The 22,122-nt window shown below is 37.2% G+C and overlaps 1 protein-coding gene across 4 annotated transcripts in view; it reads left to right on the forward strand.

Annotated features, from left to right (window-relative positions):
* urb2 (URB2 ribosome biogenesis homolog) overlaps window positions 1-22,122 on the forward strand; it is a 246,717-nt gene that overhangs the window by 195,909 nt on the left and 28,686 nt on the right. For 3 of the 4 annotated variants that reach the window (XM_039748283.1, XM_039748284.1, XM_039748285.1), the window contains exon 8: window positions 16,136-16,232. In XM_039748283.1, coding sequence (XP_039604217.1) covers window positions 16,136-16,232 — 97 coding nt within the window. Of the gene's footprint in view, window positions 1-2,373; window positions 2,757-16,135; window positions 16,233-22,122 lie in introns of those variants that run through there. The other variant, XM_039748286.1, reaches the window with a different exon arrangement.

Here is a 22,122-nt window from a genome sequence, read left to right on the forward strand (position 1 = left end):
GAGCGTTAGGTTGTGGCGCTTTAGGGACTGTTTCACCCCCACTGAATGTGCTCTCAAGGCACCGGGATGAGAGAGAGAGCATTTTTAACCTCGAATTTTAAAGGATTAATTTATTGTTTTTATCCCCATTGGAATCTTGTTTTTATGGATTATTTATTGAAACTGATGCACTGCACTTTTTATTTGAACACTTTTATTGATTTTAATAATAGTACTTTGGCACTTTTTGGAAATATCCCCTGGCTTCACGTGAAAATTGTCCTCGTTTGTCAGCTCATCTCGGTTATAATTATCAACGGTGTTGGGTTAAGGGCTCCCTTAGGGACGATGGGAGCGTGGAGCGGACCCACATTGTCACAGTCATATCTTCAATGTTATCCCATGAAAAGATATAATAAAATATTTACAAAAATGTGAGGAGTGTACTCACTGTTGTGAGATACTGTAGTTAGATGAAAATATACCAGATAGCACCATCTTGCTACCAGGCTGTACTATACTTTGAACAGACAAAAAACAGAACAGGTGTTGTGTGCTTGTTAGTAAATCAGCATTGGTGTATCAGTACTCTGTTCAAAAACGACTACTACCTCACTAATCTGCAGTCTATAATGCCATATTATCATATTATCTTCTGTAGGTGGAGAATGGACATTCCAGCCAAGGAAATGCATGGGTTATTACCTGGACCAGCTGGGCACAGAGTTTTTTCCACCCAGCTGGCCAGTCCTTCTATCCATTCAGTAATTCCTCTCAGGCCTCCCATCCAGGTAGTAACTCATGCTCCTCCCTGGCCAGGATGCCCATTCTTCTCCTGCATAACTCCCCCCTCAGCTGAGCCCTCAGCATCCGGCCCCATGAGGGTGTGGAAGCACAGTGCAGAGGTAATCACACACAGACCAAAGAACGACCTCAACAAAAACAACAAAAATAATTATGTGGAGGTTGCTGTCGAAAATCCTGCGGCTTGGACCTCATATCAAGTTGTGTGGGGCAGTGTCTCCATTGGTTGCCCCACCTATAGCATATATTGCACTATCCCATCCATCTAGTTAAACAGAGGGGGAATTTGATTTGTTCCGCCCCCTCTCACACTTTTTCTTCAGGGGTTATTTCCTGCCTGGGCATGTCTTCCAATGACATACTCGGCGTATGTAGCCCCAAAGGTTCACGTGACTCCAATTGTTGTGCCAGAGTAGTAATTTTTATTTTGTTGGACTTGTCCTCTGTTTTTGAGTGACTGCTATTTTTCTTCTGTGGCCTGCGGATGGTTTGGAATTGTCTATTGTTTAAAGAGGGTCCTTCAACCGTCTGAGTGGCCTTTTTTACATGGGGTTTTTGTGTCTGTCCCCTTTACACTCTCATCCTGTGTGGGAATCAACACTACTTGACATCCTTCACGAGTATACAGAGTCCCTTCTATCCCTGGTGAGATCTCATTGGTCTGAGTTCTGAGGATCCAATCGGTATCTTTTCCCTTTTACCTTAAAGTCCAGTGTCAAAACAAGTGTCGCCAGAATCCCCTCAGCTAAGTCAGGGCCCGTATTACACTGCGTTTCTTTATTCTGGTTTGACTTACCTGTATGGCCAAATCGAGATGTTCAGGTCGACCTATTCCGCCTCTGCATAGGTATGTTCCCACCACCTTGAGCGGTGCCTTGGCTAGCTCTTTAATCACCTTCAGAGCGGTTTCTAAGTAATACAAAATACATTGTATTGTCCTTATCAGCTAAAAAAGCTTATCGAGGTGTTTTTGATCGAGACAGCCTTCAGATTCGCTCATCAAATTCCAGATAGAGCTTCGGACTTCTTCATCTCGCTTTCAGGAGCCTTTTGGTGTGTGACATCCTTGCACTTGCTCAGTCAAATTTCGCCCAGCAACCTGTGAAGCTGTCCAAAAGTCCCTGAATCTACTCTGTCTCTACTAATTTGGCGATGGAGTTCAGACATTGATTCCGTGATACCATTTTTTAATAACGGGAGGAAAGTCACTTACCCCCAACTTATGCTGTGGGGTATCCAGGCTCAGATATCCAGCTTCCAGTTCCTCACTCTTGCTGACGATGTAAACGTTGTTCTGGTCTTCCGCCTTCTCAGGGCCTTTGTGCTGGGGAGTTATAAAATGCAATATATGGGCCACCACATATACCTTGTTATCCTGGGAGGATATCTTCCTGTCCGTACAGATCTCACCTGTCTTCAGTAACCAGCAAGCTCCCACATGGCAACCAGGGGTCTGCTATACATCTGTCGGCTTCCATCTAGCTGGTTTTCTTTCCTGATTTTTACCCGTTATTAGTGTGATGTGTGTTGCTGGGGGTGTGTGATTACTGGTCTGGGTTTTGGTTAGAATTAATTTTTTTTTTTCCGCAGGTTTTCTGCCAAAGAGATACACAGAAAATCCTGCAAACTACGCCAATTGTAACCAGAGAGCCCCAAACCACAGACTCCGTAAAATACCACATATTGACTGGGTAAAGTGAAGGACTTTTATTCCTTCCTGAACACCTTTCCACAGACCACTTTCCAACAATCAGTCAAAACACAAATATAGTCATCAATATTATTTAATCATACTCCTTCCTTCCACTATTTGAGTTTTGCCCGCTGCCTTCCAACTCTGACTTGCCCATATGTGGTAACGGGCTTCCTTTTATGTTGGACCTAGTGCCATTCTGTCTCCTCTAGAAGCACTTCCAAACCATAGGAAAAGTAGGGAGGTCTTTCCCTGACAGTGCCCTCTACTGATCCTAAGGAACCCCTACAGGTGAGCATTTACAGAAACCATTTCCCTAGCACCCCTTCAGGTGTTCTGACTGTGTTCTCACTTGTACACCCAAGTTGTAGTTTCTGCTGGTCCATCCATTATTTTATACCAGTTGGGCACATCTTGTGTGATTTTGGGCTGTACAAAAATAAATTCTGTTGTGTATTATTATAGGGAGGAGTAAGATTGTGGAGAGCTTTAAATGTTAAGAACATTATTTTATATAGTATGCGGGTAGTAAACATGGAGCTAGTGAAGTTGGGAGAGAATAGATGTAATATGTTAAATGGATTTAGAACAGGTAATTATTCTAGCAGCATAACTTTGTATAGCTTGTAAGCGATGGACAAGTTTTTTGTTTTTTAGAGATGCCAGATAGAATAGCATTACAGTAATATATACGTGAAGTGACTATGACATTAACCAATACTTCAATATTGTATTGTGTAAGAACAGGATGAAGTCGCTAAATGTTTCAAAGATGGAAGAAGATAGTCTGAGAAATATTATTTATATGGGATGAAATAAGAGAGAGAGGTCACTGCCTAGAATGACACCCTGGCTCTTAACCTGGGAAGAGATATTTGTGATAGTATTGTTAATTAAAATGGAAAAATTTAAAATGAGCACCTCAGTTTTATTGCTATTTATTAGTAGAAAATTTATAGTCATTCATGACTTCATTTCTGGGAAACATGCCATAAAAATATTTGGAGGCAGAACGGAAGTAGATTTAGTAGATCGATGAAGTTGTGTGTCATCAGCATAATAATAATTAAATTTAATGCCAAGGTTTTGAAAGATATTACCTATTGGGAAGATGTAGATAAGAAAAAGATGTGGCCCTAAAACAGAGCCCTGCGGAGTTCCCTGTGTAACTGTACATTCTCTGACTTAAAGCACTTTGCTTACACAAACTGCCTCCTGTCAGTGAGGTAGGAAGAAAACCATTGATGGACAAGGCCACAGACTCCAAAAGTAGCTAGATGTTTCAAAAGTATCTGATGAGATATGCTGTCAAATGCAGAAATGAGATCAAGAATTGATGAGTCCCATGTCAGCTGCCGGAAGAAGATCATTTGTAATTTTGACCAGGACCAATTCTGTGTTGTGTTTAGGACAAAAGCCAGATTGAATCTGTTTGAAAAGGTTATTTATTTAATGATGGAATTGAAGTTTTGAGGTAAATATTATTTTGAGAATTTTTTATATGAATAGAACGTTTGAAGTAGGCCAATAATTATTAATGATATATCAGGGTCTAAGACAGGCTTTTTAAGAGTTATAGCAATTGAAGCCGTTTTTTAACGAAAGGGGGATTTTGCCAGTAGCAAGGGAAGAATTAATTGTAGTAGTTACCATGGTGAAAATGTGTGATAAACAGTACTTAACAAAGCTTGTAGGTATTGGATCCAATTGGTAAGTGGAAGAATTAGATTTTTTGATATAATCTGAGATTATCATTTTCAGATTGTAAACTGAGTTCTGAGAATAAGGTGATTGGTAAGGGAATATGGGGGTGATAGTGGAAAATACGTAATTTTCTACAGGGATAGAAAAAGCAAGTTACTGGTGGATTTTTTTCAATTTTTGAGTTGAAGAAATCAAAAAAATTACCAGCAGTTTTAACAGTGTAGTTACAGTGAACAACATTTTCTGGTGGTATAATTAGGCATTTTTAGAAGGTCTGTAGAAGACACCAGTTTGTAGGTGAAGGCTCAGAGAGTTTTCCAGGTAACAGTTTAAAGGAAGGATCTGGAATTGGTATCGATGACAATTTTAGGTCTTTGCGGTGAATTAATGAGAGACCGCCTCCCCTCCCCGAAAAATGGGATTTAGAGATGAAGACAAACCCCAGATGGAGCACTTAATTTAAATGAAAATAATCACCTGGTTACTGCCAAGTCTCTGCAGGTTATACAAAGTACATGTATAATGCCACAAAAACTGCATGCTGACACTTTAGTACGTGAGCAATGGTACAAGAATGCAGTCAGACCTCTTTTTTGGGCACATACACCATCCAGATATAAACACTAGTGTAGAGAGTCGCTTGTGTACTGAAGTGTGGAAGCTGCTATTGCACTTTTGCTGTCGTTGTACTTTGTGAGCATGCCCTTGTCAATCAAACACAGGAAGCTCTGCAATCTACTTGTGACTTTACGCTGTAGGAAGATACAGTAAGTAAATAAATCAAGGTAAATAACATTCGATCTGGCTTTTATATACAAAGTACAGCGTAGGCAAAAGTGCAACGTCCATTCTTTCTCCGATGTAGAACGCCATCATCATCTGAGTTCACCACTGTTATAGCATGTCTTTATGTGAAAACAGCAGTGTCAGATCGGGGGAAGCGTGAACATGACTGGTAGAGTAAAACTGAATAAAAAATAAAAAAAACTTTTACAAGTTTTTTTTGTTTTTTCTGTCCACCCTGGCCATCGGACCTTACTTATTCTATGTTAATTAATGTTGACTTATGTTTATTTTTTTATTTTGTCTTCTATTACCAGTCAGCAGTTCTTACTGTTGCCACCAAAGTGGTTGTATTAAGCATGTGTCAATGTCACATCCTAATGCGAGTTCTTTTTCTGCAGTTATATTCTTGAATAAAAGCGCACTTGTTTTGTTATTCTTGTACCTTTTGTGAAAATGTTTATTTGATATTTGGACCTCAGGCTGTACACATTATACACTTCATGTCTATATTTTGTCAGTCTATACTAATACAAGGCAAAGCCCTCACAGACTGACTGACTCATCACTAATTCTCCAACTTCCCGTGTAGGTAGAAGGTTGAAATTTGGCTGTTCCTTACAGCTTACTTACAAAAGTTAAGCAGGTTTCATTTTGAAATTCTATGCTTAACGGTCATAACTGAATCCCACTTACGTACATATATACGGCCATAGCCCACAGCTTGGTTGCCGTGTGAGGCGGAGTTGCGTCCCCCATCACCATGCCTCCCACGTAGTTGACTGCCTGCCTATATTGCGTCCCCCATACCCACGCCTCCCACGTAATTGAGTGCCTGCCCATATAAGGCCGTCCGTCAGCAGCAATCCAATAGACACGCTACCGCTAAATATTTGCAGGCAAATCAAAAAGTTAATACTGGGAATGCCTATTAAACATCTTAGATTCACGAGTAGCGATTTGGGTGGTGAGATGTCTATCGAGGTGATCACTGTAATATTTATATGTCATTGAAATGTATTGTTATCAGGCATGGTTTAGGCACCTATGTCATCAAGAAGGCACCAGAAAAAGGGACCTCAATGTTACTATTATGGAAGTTAATTTAGAGCATGGATGCCGTGAATGTAAGAGCTGTAATAAATAAAGTTCCCCTGCATACTTTAAAAGAAAGTCTCCCCATCATTTAATTTTTCACAATTTGAGAAAACAAGACATGGTGTCAGAATAGAGGACAGTCATGGATTTTGTTGGAGTTCCCTCGCCACGAATTGACTGGGATTCGCTTAACCTGCCGGGAGAATGGAAAAAGTTCCGACAGCACGTGGAGCTGATGTTTTCTGGCCCGCTAAAAGGCAAAGACGAGAGTGAGAAATGCAGATACCTGCTCCTGTGGACTGGGGAAAAAGGAAGAGACATTTTTAATACATGGACTCTTGCCCAGGAGGAAGCCAAGGTACTTAAAACTTACTATGACCATTTTGAGGCGTTTGTCATGCCTAAGACGAATACGATATTCGCGAGATACAAGTTTAATGAGAAAACGCAGGGTATAAACAAGACTTCTGATCACTTTGTAACGGAGTTAAAATTGCTGGTAAAGGACTGTACTTATGCAAAAGAAGATGAGATGGTCAGGTATAGAATAGTGTTTGGCACAAACTCAGCGAAAGTGCGAAAGAAACTTTTAAGTGCCGAGTCTGAGCTAACATTAAATAAAGCCGAGGACATCGCAAGATCGCACGAAATAGCACAAGCACAGCTGAGAACCTTCGATGCATGTACTCCGAGCGGCTCACGTGAACTGACTGTGAACGCAATACGCAGACAACAAGCAAGAGCTCCAAAGAGCGCTGAACAAAAAACGCATTACACAATTGAGAAGGCAGCAAAAGAATATGAAGCAAGTAACGCATACAAACATATTCATAAGTACAGCTACTGCGGAAACAAAGCACACGGTGGAAAAAGTCAATGTCCAGCTAAAGGAAGACAGTGTAAAAAATGTGGTAAATTAAACCACTTTGCTAAAGTTTGCAGGACTGGGAAAGGTAAACCCGTGCATGCAGTGTGTGATGTCTCAGATAAAGAGAAGGACGAGCTGTTTATTGATGCAGTAAGAAAGGAACAACCCTCTGAAGCTGAACAAGCCTTTGTAGATATATCAATAGGAAAGCAAGGTGTAAAGTTTAAATTAAGTTCATAGACACGCTGCCGCTAAATATTCGCAGGCAAATCCACAACTTAATACCGGGAATGCCTGTTAAACATCTTGGATTCACGAGTACCGATTTGGGTAGTGAACACTTCGATGAATGAAACCTGTTATCTTTAAAACGGTTGACAAACACGGAATGTAACTTGAACACATCGCATCCTCCAAATATGAACCTGATTCAAAGAAATAATGATAATCAAATCCTTGATGACAGCAACACTCATAACAGTCACAAAACAATTACATTGACAATCATGTTACATTATTTTTAAAATGTTTCCTTTTCTTTTTCATAACTTCTTTAACGCACTACTTCTCTGCTGCAAAGCGCAGGTATTTTGCTAGTTATTACTAAAACATGAAAAACATTTCTGTTTTAACAATGTGTTTACATAGATTGTTGGAACACACATGAAACGTATGTATTCCAAATAACAATGTACTATTTGCCCTCTACAACTCCAGGCAAATCACTCCAACATAAACACTAAGCACTGAGAACCTCCTTTGTAAATTGACCTGCGGTGATGGGTGGGGGGATGGGATAGAAGGCTGCTTGTGCTTATTGACACATTTACAACACAAAAAGACGTTGATGGAGAGGTGCGAAGGGATTTAAGGTGAGCTAGGATTAGACGTTTTTTCGTAGGCGTTGATAATTCTAGTGTTAAACTAGCACTTGATTTTTCTGCGTTTCAGTTTATCTACTGTTTATTTATTTTATTATCAGTGATTTGTTATAAAAGTGCAGTAGCATTCACTTTTTATAATTTGACCAGGTGCAATTCTCATACTGTCGCGGTCTTGCTAAGTGTCTGGCCTATATTTGTCTTGATCTCTGTCAGGACAGTAATCCATAAAAGCCACCACAAAAAGGAACCTAAATCCTTACAAGGCACACATGCTGGCTCTATGCCTCATTATTAATATGTTTATGTTGTTCTTCAGATGATACTGCAAAGCATGAAGCACTTATTTCAGTGTTGCTTGGGCCTCCTTTGTAGCACCCAGCTGGAGATTTGTGACTTGTCTTGTTGCTGCCCAGAAAGCTGTGAGAATTGAGAAGCGAGGCTGTGGTGGAACCCAGGGGAAAGCACTTTTTGTGAGGGTACAGGACACACGGTAGGAAGAGCTGAGAGACTGGTGTGAAGGATAAGATTGTGCTTTTGTGCTCAACAGGCTGTATGGTTTAAACTTGAGCATCTAACCTTTAGTAGTAGGCTGAAAACTACACAGCAATGCTCATGCTTCCCTTTTGTAGTGTGCTGCTGCGTGGGATTTTAATGGCAGTTAAACAGTTACTCAAGTACCTTTCAGATTTTTTTTTTTTTTTTATGTTGGTGTTTGTTCCTCCGCTGGCCGCATATGTGACCATTACCATAATAGTTAAGTTAAAAAAAAAAAGCAAATACAAATGTACATGTAGCACCCAGTATCCTTAACCTAACTTCAAATGTCTTTGAGTATTTACTTATTTATAAATTGAATATTCAAACCTTATTTTCTGGCTAATTTGAAAGCCCTGGTGCATAATGTTAGCTTTCTGATGCTGAGCAAACTGGCTTGAAAATTCTTGTGCATACCAGCCATGAGTTTGCCATCAAAGGGACCGTTTAGTGCTGGAGCAACATAGTCACATGTCAGCATTCATGTCTGAAACCGGCAAAGGTGGACATGCTGGTGTGCAGCTACAGATATGGCAAAAAATCTAAAGACCACATTGAGTGTTGAGAAGAAATAGAGATGTCAGGGAAGCAAGTATTATGTAAGGCTTCTGTTGTTTGGATTAAGTTTCAGATTTTAGTTGTTCTGAATTTTATCCTATAGTGGCAGCCTTTGTGGGAAAAGTTCAAAAGTTATCTGCAAATAAATGTTTTATTTTAATGTGCAGTATTTAGATGTTTTGTGCAACACTTTCTGTAACAATTATATTCTGTTTTATTTAGTGATCACTTTTTTGATAATTATTCTGTGGTTTGTCAATTTATAAGCTAAATGCTGTACATCAGTAAATAATGTTCTATTGATTAAAGAGTGTGTAATATTTTAGATGCTGCTCCTAAGTCACAAGTTACAGTTTTTATGATGGTTGATATATGTTCTGTGCCAATTAATAAATGTAATAAAAACATAATCCTTGCATTAGAATATATAAAGCAGTTAATATTTTGATAGTATCTCAGTGTGGTACTGCTCCATCTTACTTTAAATCTATTACACAGTGAATTTTGAACTGACGCTTGACATTAAAGTTATATCACAAATTGCAATTAAAATATGTCAGAAAAATCTGTTATTTTCCCCAAGTCATTCAGCCCTACTGTGCACCCCTTTCTATGCATTCTACAGTATTATAAATACATTAATGGATTGTGAAAAGAATCCCGTTTAGAATGCCATCGTACAGTATGGTAAAGGTAGAGGGTATATGATGTTATGATCGAAGTCCCAAGGTCAGTGGAGCATCCCGTGGCTGTACAACATCTGTCTAAGATCACAACCATTGTCATCAGTATGTGATGCTCATCACATTAGGGAAACAGTTGGTCGTGCTACCAAATGTTATACAGTACTCTTTGAAGTGTTCTTTATACCTTGTAGACATCACTGTGCAGTATTCATACATTTATTTTAGATTAAGTGGAGTCTGATACTGGGTATTTGGAAATTATGATGATCTTGCTATCAAATTTTTGAATGAAATGGAAGGGAAGTGTCCACAGTGCATCATTGTTGGCAGCAATGGGAAGAGGAGAGTACACACAGCTGGAAACTTTGTTCTGGACAGCCCAGATGTATAGTTGATTGTTGGAACTGGCGAATCAAAAAGGAAGCTGTCAGACTTGAGTGCCGTAACAAGCAGACCTAAGAGCCATTGGCTGAAACTGGCATTCAAGCTGTTAAGAAATGAACGATATCTAAATGACAGAAACTGCTTCCTTTTTTTTTTTTTTTTTTAAATTTTGTTTACTGAATTGTGGCAAGTTAGAAAATGTACTAATGACATATCATTTAAGTGTGTTCAGTTATTGGGTTTAACTGTTATGAAAATGGAGGCATTTTTTACTTCACAAAACAGATGGGTGTTGTGTGTATGAGATGTGTAATAGAGATTTTCTCAGCCAGTCATGCTGCTGTTTATATAAGCGCCACATTCAGGCATACGATATAGGTACACGTATGCCATAGTTTCAGTAGTACTGAAAACAGGATCTCTTTGTCAACAGAAGCAGCTGTTGGATGTGTAGAAGAAAATAATCTATTCAAAATATACTTGCTGAAATAACCTCTATTAAGCTAAATTTGAAATGACAAATTAATCCATAGTTGAAGTTATACAGCATGTTTCTCCGTTTCAAAAGCATTGCCCATATTTAGTTAATTATTTGCCTTTCTGTGGAAGGCACTTGTCAATATGAATTTCCATTATAAAAGCAAATTCATTCTTAATTTAAGTCTAGGTTGCAACAACTATTTTGATGAAGCATTAATGTTAAAAGAGTTTAAATTAAATTAACAGCAGGAATGTTGACATTATTGATGGTGCCAATCAGATATACAGTAGATGGCACCAATCAGAGCAGCAATGGTTGTTCAGTGACTACTTTTATATGTCTGTTGTTTTTGTCTGTTAACTTTGCTTTTCATAACAAAATAAGGATTACTTACAGTCAAAATCAGCTTCTGACTATTGGAATCAAACTTCATTTAGCTTCAATGGAACAAAGATGCTTACATGTGGAATTGCTACTTGTGAGCTCTATGGCTGCAGAAGTGGGTTCTTGTCCAGGTAACACATTACTGAAACAGAGATGATGTGGATATGTGTGGGGTTTAACATGTACTTCAGGAGCTGCTGGTTTCAAGCTTTCCAGTCTGCTTTTATCTAAAGTCAGATCACTGAGGAATTAAATCAACAAGCGACCTCTTCTCCTCATAGAAGTGAAGATTTTTTTCTCACTTCAGCATTTTGCATTATAAAAATGAGGCTTAATGCATCAGTTTCCCGAATCTGCATTAGAACCACCAGGGCAAACCCAAATGAAGCACAGCAGCTGTTGACAGATTACATGAAAAGTTTAGAAAGCAGTCACCCAAACTCTCCAATTACATTGATGGTTGACTTTACTTACAGAAACTTAACCATCGAGCTTCCCAGACAGAGCCCTCCCAGAATTGGGAAGAATTTGAAACACTGCTACTAGATAGCTAGATAGATACTTTAGTAATCCCAAGGGGAAAATCACATAATCCAGCAGCAGTATACTGATACAAAAAGCAACATTAAATTAAAGAGTAATAAAAATGCATGTAAAAGCAGACAACAACTTTGAATAATGTTAGTATTTACTCCCCCGGGTGGAATTGAAGAGTCACATATTGTGGGGGAGGAACAATCTCCTAAGTCTGTCAGTGGAGCAGGACAGTGACAGTAGTCTGTCACTGAGGCTACTCCTCTGCCTGGAGATGACATTGTTCAGGATGCATACTAGGCTTTACCTTATGCACTGCTGGATTATTCTGATCATGTTATGTTTTAGTTGCTACGCACTTATAAGCAGAAGCTAAAATTAGCTAAACCACTAAGAAAATCTGTACATTCATGGAATGATGAGTAATTTGATACATTACAAGATTGTTTGTATTGGACTGGGATTTCAACTGAAAACGCTAAATATAGGAGGCAGTCAGGGTCGAACCGGGAACTCTTGATTACAAGTCAGCAACTCTTACCGCTACACCACGGGAGCTGTTGTGTCATCTTTGAACCTTTTATGAAAGTGTCATTTGATCTTTGGACTTTAGTTTTCACACATTATATAATTTATGCCTACATTTTGTCATTTATTACTAAAATATGAAAAACGTTTCTGTTTTAATAATGTGTTTACACAGATTATTGTAGAAACGGAACACACATGAAATGCATGTGTTCCAAATAACAAACTGTAATTTCCACTCTAAAACTCCAGCATTTCACTCCCAGATAATCAAGGCATGAGCTGGGAGAACTTTGTACATGTTTGGGGCATGGAGGCATTTAGAAAGGAGTGACTCGTCCTTTGTCTTGGTTCACTACAAATAACCTGGTACTAAATGCCACCAAGACAGTGGAGATGGTAATTGACTTTTGCAAATTTCAGTTACCAACCTTCTGTCTAAAAATGAATGATTGTAGAGACAGTATGATGGACAGACACTCTCAGCTGAGGCACTAACACCACTTCCTTCACTAAGTGGCTCAGTAGCAAATGTACTTTGATGCCAACTAAAGAAATTAAGTATTTCCATCCCATCCTAGTACAGTTTTACAAAGCCATAATTCATGTGTGATCACATCTGCATTATTTTCTAGTTTGATTTATTAACAGTCCAGTCCAAAAGTAAATTACAGTGTGTTCTGAGGTCTGTTAAAAAAATAATTAGCTGTGTTTTTCCATCATTTGCAGACATGTGTGCATCTAGAGTCATAAACCATGTCAAATAGATCACCACTGACTCATCACACCCAGGTCATCACTTGTTTCCAAAAAATTCCCCTGTGGTAAACATTTCTGGTCAATTAAAACTAAAACTAATGGAAAGCTAAACAGTTTCTTTCCCCAGAGCCACAGCCCTCGCGAACCAGTAATTTAGTCGGACTTCCTTGCTTATTTGTGTTTTCTTTTTATATACTGTATTGGATGATGGTCTGAGTGTATGTATGTACAGTATCCGTAAATGTATGTATGTGTGCATACATACTATACACACACATTTTCATTTGCACATCTCTGTTGTAAATTGCATTATTCTTAATCTGTAATGTATCTTATTTAAATTTGCAACTTATGTTATTTGTATGTGATATTATGTTATGTTACAAGCAGCTCCAAAGCTACCAAATTAAATTTGTGTACATTAAGTACTGGAGAAGAGAATTGATTCTGATTCTGATTAAGCACTAGGTTGAAGTGATGGTTTGCTAGTGCCACTTTAAGCAGAAATTGGAATAGATCTTTTACTCAGAAGCCATACTAGAATTAACCAAAGAACAGCACAAAAACATAACCAGACAATTAACACATTAAACATTTTGAACACCACAGTGGATACTGTAGGTTTAATACTATACTATGCCATTTTCTAAACTCGCTTAAGCAAGGTTGCTAGGGCCTGGAGCATTTCCCAACATGCATAGAGCAGAAGGCAGGAACAATCACCTGGAGATAGCACCAGTATATTTCAGAGTGAACATACTCACAGACATGTGGCACCACACACATGCTAGGACCAGTTTAGCTTTAACAATCCGTCTAACCTGTGTGACTTTGGACAACTGGTGGAAAGTGGAGAACGCATATGAAACTAGTGCAAACACAGTGATAAAGACAAATTTCATGCAGAGAGGGACTCAAACCCTGGTCTCCTTACTGCAAGGTAGCAGTACTACCAGTGCTTCACAGTGCCACCCTGTAGGCATAATATAAAAATGTATAAATCAGATATTATAATAATTGAATGTTATGCTTTACAATAATTACATAATTATCATTGGAATAGAGCATTGAAATGTGTTTGTATAGTGTAAGCAGTACAAACACCATGGTGGGTGCTGGATGTGTACATGCGGCAAAGAAGAGAGAGAGACAAAAATAAACTTCTTGAGTGTATATGTATTTAGTATAACTTGTTTAGGATTGCCTGTGCCTATGTCATCCATGGTAAGCAAACTATTTAGTAGTACTCAACTTGGTAGCTAATACTAGCACATGCCATGTTATTATTACTTGTTAGCTCCATTCTTTCTCCAGTTTGGAGATCTTCTGCTGTAATAACTGATTGGGAGATAAAATCTGAATTACTGCCAGTACAGAATAACCAGTCTGGGCAAGAAATATAATAATGGATAGCTGAAAAATATAGCCATTAAAAAAAATACAAAGTTAATTTAAAATACAAAATGTTTTCTACTCAAAAAAAAAAAAAGAAAAAATGCAGTCTGAAAAGTCAGACATAATCGCCTGAATCAAAGGGTCTGCTTTGTTTGATAGAAAATAGACAAGTATTTGTTTATGCCAACACTGACTAAGCCTAACAAAATTTGAAGGATAATTGCAATTCAGCTTTCAGATTCTACAACATATGATAAAGGCAAGCAGTCACATCATTTAGGATAGCTGTTCTGTGCCTAAAGGATTGTTCTGAAAATGTCTTTCAAGCTGTAAAAGATACATTTATAGAAATATTCAAACAACTGTAATGTACTGGTGTGGTTAGTCAGTCTATTTTTCCATGAAATCATCATACAATTCTTTAATTAAGGTTAAATATTTACTATAGCTTGGCAAATTGGGAATTTATTGATTAAATGTAGCTAACAAATAAACAGTCATACTGGATAAATCATTCCACTGCCTGATTAAAAATGCCTACTTCCGAAGTTGTTCCTGAATTATTCAATAGTAGATATTGTGGAGCCGACCCGGACACAGACAGGCGGACATGTTGTTACTCACCACCACACGTTTATTATTTACAAATATTTACATTATTTATGGTCACTAAGACCCAGTCCCGTGCACAAACCCCCAACACACACAGTCCTGGCCACACAATGCCTTTCTTCGGGCCGCCTCCACTCTCTCTAGTGCCTTGTCCTTCTTCCACCAGACTCCAGCCCTGAATGAAGGGAGACGGCCTCTTTTATATTCTCCCGGATGAGCTCCAGGTGATTCCCTACACTTCTTCGTTGGCCACACCCTAGCGTGGCAGAAGTGCCGGCTGTTCTCCCGGCAGCTTTCCAGGTGTCCTCTTAAATCTTCCCCCCAGCACTTCCTGGTGTGGCGGAAGTGGTGAGGTAACAGGTCCCCAAGGCATTGGGGCGCCTCCTGGCGGTGACCACGGGCCCCTACTGTGTGGGGCTTCCATGCCCTCAACCTGTGGCCCCCAAAGCAACCAGGATGGCAGCCCCCAAGTGATCCAGGGTGGGCGCAGACCCACATCTGGTCCCTCACGGCGTCCCGGCTGGGTCGTTGCCCCTGGCATCCCTGACAATAGTTTGTTACTTACATTATGCTTATACAGAATGTGTTTTCTTTTGTTTTAATGTCATTTTATTACATTGTGTTTCCTTTTCTTAACATTTCAACTTTAAACGTTTTTTTTTAAGTTTGTTAATAACAATGAATCGAGTGTGTTCTATGATGATCTCCCCCCCTTGAGAGATGAATCCTGATTCTCTCTCTATCTTTTTCAAGCCTAAAGTAGTACTAAGCATATTTTTAAAATATATTAATGTATAAATGTACTAATATAAGAAAGAGTTTTGGTATTATTGTAAATAAGTAATCAAACACTGTAATGCCTATAATTTGATCACTTTCACACCGCAAATATAAAACAGATTTAGTCTTCTATTATCTTTAAACCTCTAGTAGCAAAGATACTTTTCTTGGGGAAAAAAAAACAATTCTGTTACTGCATTCATAAAAGACATAGAAAAATTACATTTTGTTTATTTGTTTTTGTTTTGTCAGATTCTCTTTAAGTGAAGGTCAGAGCATGTTTTTGGGTCACATTAATGTATGAACATGAATAATTGTAATGAATTCAAAATGTTTTTTCTCTACCCTGTATCCTGTAGCAATTGCATTTTCTTATACTGTTGGAGTTCAAAACATTTGGAATTATTTCAAATTATTTCATGTTATGTGCCTTTTTTCATGTAAGTGTTTTCTTAATTTGGTATAGTAATGCACTGATATGGTAAGGGATGTCAGGAATGTACATTGTAGTTCTGAGTGGTTGCTGCAGTATTATAATCTGTCTTTTAATGATAATTTCACAGAAATAAATAAATTAATAAAATGCAGTGTTCAGTCATAAATGTTTAAGTACAGAAGTGATTGCACGAGTTGTTGGTCATTTTAAGAGTCAGTCTATAACATATAGCATTTTTTTTGTCATCACAGGTGATGCTTAAAGCTGCTTCATCATTTCTTAACTGTTTCTACCGCCTGGTAGTTTCTGTTATTAATGAAGGTCAGAAGAATAATGAAGGAAAGAAAGGTAGGTTTAATTCACATCCTAATCATTTCAGCTGTGATTTTGTAATTTGTAATTAATATGTTGTTAAATTAGTATTTGAGAAAAAAAAATCTTTTAATAATATAATGTTTAAAGCATGCTTTGTCATAAATTCATACACTACCTGTAGTTTGGAAAATCTAGACTAGAATTTTCCATTCAGCCCAATAAAGCTTGCCAGTCTTATCCACTTAATTCTTGTAAAATAACATCAAGTCTAGTTTTGAAAAGCGTTTAAGTCCTACATTGTACCACACTACTTAGTAAGTTATTCCACATGTCTATGGTTCTCTGTGTAAATAAAATCTTCAAAATTTTTGTGTGAAATTTAACCTTAACAAGTTTCTAACTGTGTCCCTGTGTTGTTGATGAACTTATTTTAAAATAACATTTCGATCCACTGTACTTATTCTCTTCATAATTTTAAACACTTTGATAATTTCACCTCTTGCTTTTTTCTTAAACTAAAAGGGCTCATCCCTTTTAACTTTTCATCATATTTCATTGCCTGTAACCCTGGAATTAGCCTAGTTGCTCTTCTTTGGAGTTTTTTCAGTGCTGCTATGTCCTTTTTGTAGTCTTGAGACCAAAACTATACACAGTACTCCAGATGAGGCCTCATCAGTGCATTGTAAAGCTTGAGCATAACCTCCTTGGACTTCTACTCTACACACTGTACTATATAACTTAACATTCTGTTAGCCTTCTTAATGTGTTATGAACACTGTATTGCAGTAGATAGTGTCAAGACCACTATGACTCCTAAATCCTTCTCATAAGGATTCTATTTTCAGACCTTTTATTGTGTATTCAGACCTACCAGTTTTACTTCCTACATGTAGTACTTTTACTACATTATTATACATTATTTACTTACATTACATTTCATCAGCCACAAATCTGTATCATGATTCAGCGGATTCTAGATTATCTGCCAATCAACCTAACTTGGTATCATCTGCAAGCTTAACCAGCTTGTTACTTATATTACCTAGTCAAGTCATTAATATCTCTTCTTTCTATTATAAAAGAAAATCTTTAGACAAAACTATTGCCTAACTAAGTCCCGCCCTCCTCTCAACCATTTTTCAACCACACCCATGGTCCTCTCACTTCTTATTCGTGTGAATCCTTTTGTCAGACACAGTTCCTGCACTCTCAGCCCTTATAAATGTTCACGTGGGAGTTGAAGCCTTCTAGGGGTGGCGATAGTGGGTTCAGAAGCATTTGGGGGGTGTTCAGGTGGTCTAGGGGTCGATGTCTCCTTATAGAAGAAATTAATAATATATATTTAAAAATGTATTATTTTTGTGATTTTGTGATTGAATAATCATTTAAAATTTTAATTCTGCATTTTAATTCATCTAATTGCCCGTCTTACACAATCAATTTTTTCATCAATTTTCTATTTCAATTATTTAATCATTTGAAAATTGACCATGTCTGACAGAAATATGTCAGTTTTCTATGTCAGTGATAAAATAGAGCATGTATATATGTGTGTATAATAGGATATGTTTACAATAGCAAATATATTTGTTATATTTCATTCCAAAATATCTATAAAACATATAAAAATCACTTTTCTAATTGATTTGTAAAAAAATAAACCCAATTTTATATAATTTAATATTATGAGTAAAAATAATAATGGCAAGAAAGAAATAAAATCGTAAATTTTAGTTAGCCTAGTTAGTACCAACTTATATTGCTAACTAGAGGGAAAAGACAAAGCAAATATTATTCGAAACTTATACTGTGTTCTGTGGTTATGATTTGTAGGTTTGGTATTTATATCTTGTGTAATTATTTTATTTATTACTATTTATAATTATTCGGACAATGTTGTGGTCAGACGAAGAAAATGCGCTTGCATGCAAAATAAAAAATTGAAAGTGTCATACAGGATATTTTCACTTAAATTTTTTATATACTTATATACTTATTAAATGAATATATGTATTCATTTTTTGCTATTGTAATAATTGATCGTGTCATACAGGCTTTAGTCTGTCTGCGCGAGTTTTAACTAGTAGTATGACGGACAACTATTACCTAGGTCAGGGGTCCTCAATCACGGTCCTGGAGAGCCGCAGTGGCTGCAGGTTTTTGTTCCAACCCAGTTGCTTAGTAAAAAGCACTTATTGCTAAAGTAACACTTCTGCTTCACTTTAGTGAATTTGAGCCCTTATTGCTTAATTTTGTCTTAAACAGCTATTTTAATTGCTCCTTATTATCAATAACATGCAAATGACAAGAGAGAGCAGCATTTCTCCATTTAGCTTATTTACATTTACATCTGTGTGTATTTATCTGCACTATTGGGTTTAATTAAATACTTGGAAGAAAAATGAAGAGAAAAAAGTGAAGGACTGAGAATTACTCGTCCATTTTAGCCTTCAAATCATTTGCATGATAGAAAGGGAAAGAAAATATAGGATATGAGAATGACCTGACATAGCAGAGTTAATTTAATTTCATAGCTTGTTAGTGCTTTATTGGCAAGAAGTGCTTTCTAATTAAGCAACCAGGTCAGAACAAAAACCTGCAGCCACTGTGGCTCTCCAGGACTGGGATTGAGGACCCCTGACCTAGGTAATTCACGCAGTTCAGCATGTTTCGACAGGAATATGGGTGCTTGCAGTGACTTGTTCACAGCACAAGTATGATGGTTTTGCAAACAAGTCCGTGCATGCAAGTCGATTCGGGTTGGATTTCAAATCTATAAATACCAGTAGTTTATGAATAAGTTTCATTATTTTTTGTGTGTTTTGTCAACAATCATCATTCGAAAGTGTGATAGATAAGATGAGTCATACAAAGTGTAAATTAAATCTTTTATTTTGTGAATATTGTTGCAAATTGTATTACTTCATTATGTCTGAATCTAAGAAGAAATGTCGACCATACAGTATTGAGTATTTGAAATGTGGTTTTATTCAGTCTCCTGTGAACCAATTATTACCTATGTGCTTGATTTGCCAAAAAGTATTTTTAAATGAAGCAATGAAGCCTTCTAGGCTACAAGAGCATTTGACTAAAATGCATGCTGACAAAAATGATAAAGATTTGTCCTATTTTCAAGTACTAGAAGAAAAATATTTTAAACATCCAACTATATCAAAACTTTTTGTGTCGTCCACTAAACAAGATAATGACGAATTACAAGCTTCTTATAATATTTCATTATTAATCGCAAAAGCGGAACAACCACACACAATTGGTGAGGAATTAATCTTCCCGACAGTAAAAGAAGTAATAAACACTGTGCTTCATTAGCCGGTGTCAGATATCGTCAGGAAAATTCCTTTGAGCAATAATTCTTTGCAAAGAAGAATCGATGAAAGGACTGAAGACATTAAAAAATCATTCTGCAATTATTTGAAGACATTCCAATTTTCCATTCAACTCGATGAATCAACTCTCCCAAATAATGAAGCACTATTCTTATCATGCGTATGATTCATAAAAGAAGAAAAAGTTTGTCAAGAATTAGTATTTGCTAAAAATTTGGAAGCAGATACAAAGGGAGAATCAATATTTAATACCATGAATAAGTTTTTTCAAGAGAATGACATTCCTATTCGTAATATTTTGTCTGCTGCTACTGATGGTGCTCAGCAATAACAGGGCACCACAAGCGTTTCATAACACGTTTGAAACAAGCAGTACCAAATGTACTCGCTATACATTGTGTTCTTCATCGTCAACATTTGGTTGCGAAGAATTTAAGTGAACACCTGCATACATCGCTCCATTACATTATTAGAGCAGCCAACAAGATTAGAAGCAATTCATTGAGTGACAGATTGTTTAGCCAACTTTGTAGTGAAATGATGATGATTTCAATTGTTTGCTGCTTCACACAGAAGTTTGTTGGCTTTCAAAAGGTAATTTGTCTGAATCGATTTTACAATTTGTTTGATTCAGTACTAGAGTTCCTAGAAAACAGAGACGACGGATACTGGACCAACCTGATTACATCCAAAAATGACATTGCTTATTTGACTGACCTCTATAAAATATTAATGAAGTCAATCTACAATTACAAGGTAATGAATTTAATTAAAACAAAAAACGTTATTGCCGCCTTTATGGGTAAACTTCTTCTGTTCAAGCAGAATCTAGGCCGAGGGGAATATAGCCACTTTTCAAATTTATCAGCAGTGTCTCTCAAAAAGGAAGATTTACTTGCATACTGCCAACATTTGGATGTTCTCCATGCTGATTTCAATGAGCGATTCAAGGATATTCTAAACATGAATATACCAAGTTGGGTTCTAGATCCTTTCTCACATGTAAACACAGCACGATCATCAAATTTAGAAGTGGAACTCCTAGAACTCACAACAAATGAACTAAAAATAAAATTCAAAAGTGGATACTGACACTATACTCTGGATTATGGGAAATAGTGCAGAAATTTTTAATTGCATTTCCATTTTTTTATTTGGCTGAGCATGGGTTTAGTGCTGTAGCGAGTTTACCATCTAAGAAAAGAAACCGATTGCAACTGAGCGTGGCGATTTACAACTGTTTTTAACAAAAGTTGAACCTGATATTAACAAACTTTTAAAAATGCAGGCTCATCCTTCACATTTAATTTGTTATTTTTACTTTATAAGTTCAAGATAAACAATTTTATAATACATTTAATGGGGGTTTAATTATTATAATAAGATTCTTACTAATGTAATGCAATCTCTTAATATGTATTCCAAATTTTCATATTTAAACTATTGTATGAAACTGTGCATAATGTTATTCGAGTATACACTTTACAATCTTTACATATGGGCTATGTTTCATCAAAATTGGTATAGCAATAACTGTGTTCAAGGTGAAGCACATATTGGCCACTACTTTTTCAATAATTTAACGGCATCAGCAGTAATGTATTGTGAGTTGCTATTTATGTCGAAAATATCAAACAGCTTGAACGTGGAAAACTGTTATAACGGGGGGGCGTTACAAAATTTATGTCGTGTAAAGTGGTCGGTGGCCCGAAAAAGTTTGGGAAGCAATAAATTCAATTTATTACTTATTACTATTTTTTGCTGTGTGTAACGTAAAATAGTTATATTATGCATATGTAAAAATTCCCATGAAAATAACAATCTTGTTTAAATTGTACATCTGCTTCCCCATACACGAGCGGCAGAGCCATGAAGTGGCTAGCATCTAACGCCTGTCCGGGGGTTGGCAAGGCAAGCGAGTAGGGGACAGAGCCCCCTAGTATATTAGAAATGGCAGCAGCATAGCACTGAACCCTGTGGGACACTACTCTTAATGTCAGCCAATTCTGATCACCCTCTGCTTCCTGGGTCTGAGCTAATTTTGCACCCATTTTCAAATATATTGAGCTCCCACTTCTTTTAGTTTGATGCCCAGCCTCGCATGTGACACCATATCAAATGCTTCCTCATAGAATTCCAGCATGTTGGTAAATCATGACCTCCCTCTTCTGAACCCATGCTGACTGTTCAGTAAAGCTCTTGTTGTTGCCATGTGTTGCTCAATCTTACCCTTAATAATTCCTTCCATTAATTTACCTGTGATTCATGACAAGCTTTTTGGCCTACATTTTCATGGATCGCCAGATCACACTTGTTTATAACAGGATACTTGCTATTTTCCAGTTCTTCAAAATATCCCCAGTGTGCAGTGACTTAAAAATTAGTGTCAAGAATTTATATATGTACTCGCTAACCTCCTTAATAACTAGAGGGTTAATGTTATAGAGTCCTGGTTATTTGTTTAATGTCATCCTATTTAATCTGAGCCGTACTTCTCCCTCTACAATTTCCAAATCACTCAGTACCTCCTTAGTTGTCCCTTTTTCTGATGGAAGATTATCCACTTCCTCGCCACT

This window comes from Polypterus senegalus, chromosome 3 (assembly GCF_016835505.1).
Source record: "Polypterus senegalus isolate Bchr_013 chromosome 3, ASM1683550v1, whole genome shotgun sequence".
Classification (NCBI taxonomy): domain Eukaryota; kingdom Metazoa; phylum Chordata; class Cladistia; order Polypteriformes; family Polypteridae; genus Polypterus; species Polypterus senegalus.